Source organism: Phodopus roborovskii, unplaced genomic scaffold (genome assembly GCF_943737965.1).
Source record: "Phodopus roborovskii unplaced genomic scaffold, PHOROB, whole genome shotgun sequence".
Classification (NCBI taxonomy): Eukaryota; Metazoa; Chordata; class Mammalia; order Rodentia; family Cricetidae; genus Phodopus; species Phodopus roborovskii.
Window position 1 is genome coordinate 14,231,585 of NW_026126407.1, and position 10,208 is coordinate 14,241,792.

At 41.8% G+C, this 10,208-nt stretch overlaps 1 protein-coding gene across 1 annotated transcript; it reads right to left on the minus strand.

Moving 5' to 3' along the window:
- Positions 1-711: 711 nt before the first annotated feature.
- Positions 712-10,208, minus strand: LOC127219117 (protein SCO1 homolog, mitochondrial). The gene is made up of 6 exons (XM_051180365.1): positions 9,938-10,208; positions 8,785-8,875; positions 8,177-8,374; positions 7,408-7,500; positions 5,120-5,235; positions 712-1,418 (listed from the first exon to the last, which is right to left on the minus strand). The coding sequence occupies exons 1-6, from the start codon at positions 10,166-10,168 to the stop codon at positions 1,284-1,286; spliced, it is 864 nt and encodes a 287-aa protein (XP_051036322.1). The 5' UTR covers positions 10,169-10,208; the 3' UTR covers positions 712-1,283.

The window sequence follows — 10,208 nt, forward strand, 5'->3', positions numbered from 1 at the left end:
TGGTACCACCTTTGAAGGATGCATTTGTTTGCTTTTCCATTGCTGTCAAGAAACACTCTAACAAAAAGCAACTTGGGGAGGGAAGGCCTTGTATGTCCTACAGGTTATAGTCATCATCATCATCAAGGGAAAACAAAGCAAGAACCTAGAGCAGCCGTTCTCAACCTATGGGTTGAAAAGGTGACAGCCAAATCCAGGTATTATGGCAGTTTAATTCAGAAACACAGCCAAGATCCATTACTAAACTAGCATTTTCTTTCTATTTTTGGAAATAGGGCCTTACTAGGTTGCCTGGTTGTTCTCAAACTCCAGGCCCCACAATTTTCCTGAGCAAGGTCCCAGGCACTGAGCATTTTCTGGAATAGCTGCTGATAACTTCTCAAAAGGCCGCTTATCCAGGTGTGACTCGAAGCATCAGCATATCAGGTCCCCGTCCTCAGGAAACCCAGGTCTCTGCATGCTACCCAGACAAGAGAGGTGAGCTCCAAGCCTGGGAGCCTGCATGTTAACATCTACCCACACTCTTCACAGAAGTGAAGTCATGCTTGTTCAAGTTGTTAAACTGATTGATTATAGCTTTATTTTATACACTGTATAATCTGGTACATGTGAAAAAAAAACTAGATCAGTTATAATTAATATCCTTATTTCCATTTGGTTTACCACTGAAAACCAGACAAATCATTTCACCTTAAAAAACAAAACAAAACCAAAAAAAAAAAAAAAAAAAATGCAGGAACTGAAGCAACAGTTATGCCCAACAGTAAGTTTTCTCTTTCAGTAGTCAAAGCAGCATCTGCTGAGGGAACGAAATGAAAACTTGACATTCCTTTTCAAGGAAGACTGAGTTCTATTCTCAAGTATAAAGATAAACTTGAATGCTTATCTTGACCATCTGCAAGCAAATAGGCACACAAGTTGAAAAGGCAAGAGCACTATGGAAATGACACCCCACTGTAGAATGTGGCCCCACAATTCGACTGAGCAAGGTCCCAGGCATTGTTGGGGTAGCAATGCTGCCCTCCTTCCTATGGAAGGGTGCTCTTGATGGCTCTGGGAGGCCTGTTCTCCACTGGCTCTGCTTATCCTGGCCCTTTGGACTCATGGGAGATATGTGGCAGACCGGGTTGGCTGAGTTCAAGGGCAACATCTCATGTAGAATGAAACATCTCAGGGTATGAAAGGCCATTCTGTACATGTTACATTATATCCGGGCTCCTCTGGGAGACAAAGCCTCCTTCCTCTTCAACAAGACAATCCTGTGTCTGGTGACACCACTCTGGCTACCTCTTCTTCACGTGTGACCTCATGTGTGCAGCAATTGAACCAGCTATTTCTGCCGCCTTCTTGTTTTGGCCAAAGTAATCAAGAAACTCTCCATCTGGTCCAATCAAGTACATTATTATTGTATGATCAACCTGTAAAGAAGAGGGGGAGAGGCATGTGTGAAAAACGGTCACGGACTTCATGTTGCTGAAGAGAAATATACTGCAGGTGAGAGATGTTAGCATCGGTGCTTGAATAACCACTATAGCATACACTCAGGGAAGCACTAACTACAAAATGGGCCTGTGCTGACTGTGGCACATTCACAGCCGGGGACCATCTGAAACCTCATGGTCCACAAATCTGCAATGGCTGCTGCTGTGGGTCAGCTTAGGATTCTTTGGGTACAATTCTTCATATACTCACCCGTGCATTCTGAGAGAGGAATTCACCTTCTATTGGCCTTCATAAATAACCTATGCTGTGGAACAGCAATGCTGTTGTGAAACACCTTCCACTTAATTGGGCATTTCTCATCTGATCCCCTCTCCATTCACACGGAGTTGTCACATGGGAGTCGATCAGTGGTCAAAACTACTCTGAGTAGTTCAGAACCCAGTGAGTGCCTGGGTATCCATTCTCATGTTTAAGGAAGAATTGGCTCTCAGTACTGCCTAACCTCTGCTTGCCACGCTTTATGAGAAGCCAGAAACCCAACCACTGGTTGAAGCATGTAATTTACAAATCCTAATAGTGATTTTGTCCAGGTATGAGTGATTCAAACAAAAACTGGAAGATGTTTTTCTCTCCTGGGAAATCGGCAATTACTATTCTGAGCTTCATGCCTGAAGCAGACTGCTTGGAAACCCCACCAGCCACAAATGCTGCTCTATGGGAGGCTCTTCAAACCACCATCCATTTTCCTGACTATGCTCTTAAAATGTCTCAGTTCCAATTTAAGTTGAGACTTGTCATCATTCTTTTTAGATATTCATTTCCACAATATTTTAAGAGTAGATCTGGCATCATAAGTCCTTGTAATTTGTCGCAAGATAGGAAGATAGGAATACTATCATACACACCAACTGGAAACTCCCCAGAATATACCCCAACCCACATTATCTGGCCATGAGGCTATTACCTTTTTATACACACACACATTCATAAGGACATAGCAAATGGAAAGAGCCACTCCCTGCCATCAGGAAAGAATGCCACCAAGAGCTCAGACAGCTGGTGACTTCATGTGGAGAATTCACTGTAGGAGCCAGGCAGAGTCTGGAATTTCTCCTCCCATTTGACAGAGGGCTCATTATTAAAACTCTGGCTTAGACTCAAGCCTTTCTCCGCAGCTTATACCCTCTTTCCTTTATTGTTTCCTTTTTTAGAGAATTAATTTTTTGACAATTTCATGTGCACATATACCCATACCCCTTTCATTTTCTCTATTCACTTTCCTTCTTAAAGAACAGAACTTGCAGTATGTTGGACTGATTTTTGAGGGTTTTTAATATAAATTACCATATTACTAGTATGTGGTAAAACACATTCTTTTGCCCTTGTCAAACTTGTCATTCATTAGTCACTTTTCAATTATTGTTGGGACAAATCAACATTTGTTCTAATAGGGACTTTGTGAAAATCTAGTAATTTGTAGTATAGAAAAACAAAATCAGCAACTACACACCCTTTCTTCCTTGGTGCATGTGTACAAGTGGGTTAAGTATGCCCCCCCCCCCACACACACACAGAGGACAGAGGATGACGTTGGGTCACTTTCAGCCTGAGACCCTCGAAACAAGATCTCTCACTAAACCTGGAGCAGACTGGGAGCATCAAGCCCCAACAACCTCCTGTTACCAACCCCAATAGTGCTGGAGTTCCAGGAGTGCATGACCATGCCTGGCTTTTTACATGGTTGCTGGGGATATGAACTCACGTCCCTGTTCTTGTGCAATAGGCATTCACCCCTCCCTTGTCATTTGAACCCATTCTCTATTAAGTATAAGCAGGCTGGGGAGGGGAAGTTATAGACACTACTAAGGGTCAGATCTAACATTAAGACCTAGCACCTGTCTATTTTCAAAGTCCACATTCTTTTATAGCTATGTTGCCACTATTTCCAATTTAACTGCAAAGGTGGCAATTCATGTGTTTTTTTAATACACATATTTACTGCCTAAAAAAAGTAGTGCATGCACACTACTCTTTTATTCTGAACTCCCAATGTCCTTTGGTTTTTCTAGCAGGGAACCACTGTCACTAGTTACTATTATATTCTCAGAGACATTCTCTTCATTACTATGTCTGTATCCAGCACCACCTACACAACTGACACTTCATCACAGTCTCTTGTCTTTACCTACAATGCTTCAACAAGATTCAGCTGTGAGCTAATTTCCAAGTAACATCCATGTCGGTAAAAGCAGTTTCACATACTTCCACACTACCCGATTCATCCCTATCAACAATGCATGGAAACACCTGTTAAAAGTTCACTCCGACAACCCATTTCTTAGTTTTCCAATTCTAACAACAGATTTTGGCTTTCCAAACACAGCTAAACTAACATGTTTTTAAAAGGTGTACCACTAAAAAAACCCTCATTTCCTTTGTTATGAAATTGTCTTAGCTTAAACTTAAAAAGTCATTTGTATTCCTCGAACTATTTTCTAACTAACATATATAGAACGTGGTATCACGTGTATAATAATTATGCATATAGTAATGTGCAAATTTAGCTTTGTGGTGAATCCTGTTTGGTATGCTCAATTTATATCCATTGTCCAAAGACTACTTCTATCACCATTGTCTGAGATTATGAAAGTATAGTCCCATTGCACCTCAAGGCAATCTTTAAGCATTGCCCCTTACTGGTCCTCAAATCCTAACATACTTCCATCTATCCACAGCTTCAAGCTACAAAGGAGTCACACTAATGAAATATTCTAGGAACCTTGGAAGTATCTCCCCCTGTTGGTTGATTTAGCAAATGCACAGCAATGGACTCACTGAGAGTTCAGACCAGCAGACCTGTAAGCTAGAAAATGTGCCTAGGATGCCTCCAAAAGGTCAAGGAAATCTCCAGAAATTGATATTCTTGTACTTTAATCTATATGACAAACGTAACAACTATAATTTAGATTATCTGACTCACAAGTACAAATTTCAAGGCCTAACGTTCTTGGACTATAATGAACTCACTGGCTCCAGACTGCACTGCTTGAGACCCACAGACAAGGAATGCTAATTCTTACTTCACAAAGGGCTACTGTGGGGTCACATGGGCTAGCTTCTTAACCCCATTCTGCTGTGAAGAGCAGCTTTGGTTTCAGTAAAATATTTGTCATTTGAATGGAATGTTTCCCTTGTTTTTATTTTTTGAGACAAGGTCTCACTTAAGTGGTCCTAGTCGGATTAAAACTGATGAAGTGTGACACCAGGCCTGTCTGAACTGAAATGTTACAAATAAAACCAGCCATTCTGTTTATTTGTAATTTTTTTCCTTTTAACTTCAGAACAGGCCTACAACAGAATTTAACAAAACTTATTTATCCCTGGACGATTAGCCCCTCCCATCCCTTCTGGCACTCTTGGGTAAACCCAAACCAGCCACTCTAACTGTATCAAAGGGGAGATGTTTAAAAAGTCCTTCGTCCCACGGGGCCTCCTCTTTTGGCACTTATCACTGCAGGTGCACGAGACAGAGGCCCAGGAGAGCCTGACTACTTCTCTCAAACTTAGGGCTTCAGGAAAAACTCACTTTTTCTTGTCCCTTTCTTCCACAAATCCCAAGTTTCCCCAATGCTATGAGGCATCAGGCCTAGGAGCTGAAAGCTGAGCATTGACTTACTATGTAGTCCTCATCTTCATCCTTAGGGCCAGGGCTGTAATAGACCCTGTATGCTCTGGCCACTCCATCAATCTCTTCTTTTGTGCCAGTCAAACCAACCAATTTGGGAGAAAATTCTAAATATGAAAATGAGAAAGCCAGTGAAAATTTAAAAAGACAAAAAACATAACCATCTTTACTTAAAACAAAACTGAAATAACAGAAAAACATACATAAATAAAAGCCCTAATAAATAGGAGCCACTATAAAGCAGCTTTGGTGCTCCTGAGTCTCCAAACATTTCTGCATGATTTGAAGGAACATAAACTCAGGGAAAAAAACAAAAATTCTCCCATGACATATGTTGGATCTTTTTGTGATCATAATATAATAAAGACCCGAAAGAAATGTACTCTAGTTATTTAAATTAATTTAGTTAAAAACATACAGTTGAGGGTTCCTCAAGTATTTCAGGTTTTCACTGCATTGTATGGGAAGAAACCTAGTTTCAGAACCTGGTAAGATGGAGCAGTGGATGTGAGAGGCTTGTGTGGTGGCTTGAAAGAAAATGACCCCCAAAGGAAGTGGTGCTATTAGGTGTGGCCTTGATGGGGCAGGTGTGGTTTTGTTGGAGAAAGTGTGTCACTGTGGAAGTGAGTTTTCAGGTCTCATATGCTCAAGATCCCATCCAGTGTCTCAGAGTACTTTCTGTGGGCCCCGTGAGCCAAGAACCCTCAGCTCCTACTCCAGCACCATGTCTGCCTGTTATGTCACCAAGCAACACCATGCTGATAATGAACTAAACCTCTGAAAATGGAAGCCACCCAACTAAATGTTCTCCTTTGTAAGAACTGCCATGGTCATGGTGACTCTTAACAGCAATAGAAACCCTAACCAAGACAGCTGGGAAGGACTCAGTCTGAAATTCAAGGCTCAGAATCCACATGGAAGAGGAAGTAGAAAGACTTTAAGAGATAGAAGGGATGGATGACTCCAAGAAACAGTGTCTTCTAAAGACAAAAGGCCTGATGCACATATGAACTCAGAGACTGTGACAGCATGCATAAGATCTGGACATGTTCAACCTTGACAAAATCTGAGCACTGAGAAGGGAAAGCGGACACAAGTCCTGCCCCTAGTCAAGAAGCTATTTGCAATTGATAATGACTGGGAAAAGGAAAATCAGTTTTCTCCAGTGAAGTGTTAATGGCAATATCAACCACACTCCAGGGTAGGCCCCATGCTCAGGAGTTGGCAGCCAACAGAAAATGAACTCCATGTTCTTTTTGTGAACTTTTGTTTCATTACTGGAGCATTTTTTTTTCTTCTTGGCTTTTTGTCTGTTTTGATTTTTGTTCTTTTTTTTTTTTTTAAATTATTTTTTTGTTTTTGAGGTGGGAGGTTGGGTGAGTAGGGAAGGCCTGGGAGGAGCTGGGGAAGGAACATGATCAAAACAGACTGTGTGAAAAGAACTTTTTTTTTGTTGATTTTTGAGAAATTTTGAGACAGGGTTTCTCTATGTAGCCCTGGCTGTCCCAGCACTCCATATAAACAAGGCTGGCCTCTAATTTATAACTCCCTAGTACTGGGGTTAAGGGTGTACACCGCCATACCTGGTAGGAAAATTAACATAAAAAAGCATTGTTCATGGGGTACCTACAGCCAATAAGAAAATTCATACAAAAACAAATCAGTCATAAAACTCATGCGCTGTTATGTTTTTTAGAATTTATGTAATCTTGTTTAAAACAGTTGAATAAAGCAGAGAAGGGTGGCACATACCAGCACTCCAGAGGCAGAGGCAGGTTGATCTCTGAGTTCAAGGTAGCTTAGTCTATGGTGACTTCCAGGGCATCCAAAGGCACAGTTAAAGCCAGTTTAAATAAGTAAGTAAGTAAATAAATAAACAGCCCCCCAAAACAAAAACACCCCAAACAATAACATCAAGGCTGACTTCAAATTTGTTTACACTCTAAAATTCATCTTTAATCTCCCATTGTACATAATCCTGAGTTTGTTTTTCCATTTTAACAAAAAAGACAGTGAGACACAGAGTTAGAAGTAATGCACTCTCTCTCATTCCCCACTTAACTTAGGTGTACATGAAACTCAAGTTATAACCCTTCCTGTGATAAAAGTACAGAGAACAGCGCCAAGAATGGGCAAAACTGTTTCTCGTGTGTTAACAAAACAGAGCTGCAACTCTGAGCTTCACTGTTTATTTGCCAGCAATGGCTAATAATACCTTAACCTGTCTATTTTGGTTTACTACCGAAAACTGTTATGTATAAATTATCAGTAAAACAAACCTTTCACATAAGTTGAGATGGCTTCTTTTGTGTCCCTTTCTGGGTCAATGGTGATGAAAAGTGGAGTTAAATTTGGCAGGGATGGAATACTGTCTGAAAGAAAGTTCCAATTAGTCAACAGTCACCATAAGGGGGAAAAAAAAAAGACAGAGAGACACAGCAACACTCAGAAAAGGTGGTACTATAGCAAAATGGCAGGGTAACACAGAGGACAGATTAGACTATCTGGAATGGAGTAGTTTCTGTTTGTGGTGTGGTGGAGCTAGACAGAAGTACTACCAAACACATCTACTGATACATAAATGCTGTTACCCCAGATCACTTCTAAGAGCCATCTTATTTCCTAATGCAATGAATCCCTGTAGTTTTTCTTACCACATCTCAAGGACAAGGCAAGCTATCAATAAAGACTGAATACACTGACACAATTCAAAGAAGTACACTTCTTTACAACTGCTTTTAATAGGCACTAATAAAATATCACTTATCACTCCAGATTTCTGAATCTAACCATCAGCGTCACTGGGGAAACACAATGAGAACATGTCACTAAGACGAAATAGAGGCATGAAGACATGTTTAAGTGATCTGACACGTGGCACCCAAACACGCCTCCTTAGGTAGAGGGCAGGGTCCTGTAATCAAAGCATCAAGCTGAACATGGAAACTATGTTCCTACAGACCAAATAATTACAACACCCTATCTAACACACTACAGGAATATGGGAAACAGTACTGTTAAAGAGTGTATTAGCAACTGCTTTCTTACCTATTTCATCCACAACTTGAATCATTTTTTCTAGTTCTTCTGGACAGATATCAGGGCAATGAGTGAAGCCAAAATAAATCAATACCCACTGGCCTAGGAAGTCCTTGTCAGTTTTGGGCTCTCCATCATGAGTTGTGAGGGAAAATGGTCCTCCTAGTAAAGGCTTCCCAATGCTTCGATGCCGTTGCTTCTCCAGCTCTTAAAGAGATGGACCAAACAAAACAAGTCACTGTAACCAAGTCACTCAAATATCTGACATAGAGTAAGCATACTAGGAAGTATAAAATACAGAAGAAATTTCAGCTTTCAAGACACTAACAAAAATATTTTCAGAAAAATAAGCATCAGATAAGAAAATTAAATGCTATAATACATGATAAGCACCGTAGTTAAGTGGCAAAATGTGTTCTCCTAGAACAATCGGTCCTAAAGTGTTCAGTGTGGGGGCGAGGGAGCCTAGATGTGGGGTGTGCTAAAGGCAGCTTCATGGGAAAGGCAGTGGTGATGGGACCTTAGTTTTGTACACACACACACACACACACACACTTAAAAACAAGTAAATAAAAGTTTAAAAACAAAACAAGACAGACCAAAATTTAACCACTTACTTTCTATCTTTTCTTTCTTGAAGTACTTCATTCCAGCCAATAAAGATCCTCCAATGGCAAAAGTCAACGCTAAAGACTTCCAAGAAACGGGCTACTGGGACAGAGATTTCAACAATAAAACAAGTAAGATGCAAACACTTAACCACGCTGTATTTACTATCTAAGTTTTCAGAGCAAGAATGTACACACAAACCATTGTCATATATGTTGAATGCTTCGGGTTACTGTGGGATAAATCCTGAAAGTTTCTGTGAATACAGTCATATCTACTATGAAAGCACTTGTTTCCAGGGAAGTTACCCGTTAATTAAAAAACAAACAAACAAACAACAGATAAGATCTGAAGATTGAGCTAAAGTAATTGGTAGAAAGCTTGCTTGACATATACCAAACCCCTGTGTTCCGTGCCAAGCACTGCATAAAACCGGGTGTGGTGAAGCACACCTGTAATCTCAACACTCTGGGAGAGGAAAGCAGGAGGATCAAGCTCAAAGTCATGCTTGGCTACATATCAAGTTCTAGGCCAGCCTGAGATATAAGAGACCTGACCTCAACGCACAGAGCCTCTCAACTGATTACTGGTTTATGCTGATACTGTACTCTTTTTAAATGTTTGCTTAAGATTCCCCCACTCTGCAAATCCACAGCTCTTATTAACAAAAGCAAGGTAGAGGCTCTGAATTAGAATGAGAGGAAGATAAAAAGGAACAGGAGAGAAAGGGAGGAAATAAGGAAGGGGGGGGGATCCAAAATGCAACAGAGGTCCACATTTTTGTTTCAATTTTAACTTACACACTGAACACTGAAGCCGGGTTCAGTGAGATTATAAAAGTGCTCTAGACTTTTGAATTGTAATAAAGCTGAGATCCTTAAGATCCAAAACTGATTTTTTTTTTCCTTCCTGGACCAAAGCCCCAGGTTGAAACCGTGCGGAGGGGGAGTAGATTCTCAAGTCCTATCGAGGCTGGCAGTATAGGTGACCAGGGAACAGTTCTGTAAAAGCTAGGACTACCGGCTGATCAGGAAGCAAGGAGGTGACTCCATGGTCCTTTCAGGGCACGCCAGGGAGTTCCCGAGGTTGTGACCTAGCAGGATACGGAGATACCAGGCTGCAGAGAGCGCCGAGTCCCGAAGATTCCATGCAGACACTCACCCCGGGCTTCGGGCGGCGCGGCCCGGATTGGCCGCCCTTGGGCTCGGGCCCCTGGGCCTCCGGCGATGGCGGCGCGACGCTGAAGGCCCGGACCCCTAGACAGCAGCGCGCCTCTCCCGGCCGCGAACTCCCCGCCGGACCCCAAAGCCCACGGCCGTGAGGGAACAGACGCCAGAGCTGGCGGCACTGCGGCCGCATCACCGCACAGGGCGACAGCACCAACGCCGCCATGAGTTTAGGAAACCGCCCCTCTTTGGGGCCGCCCCTCCAT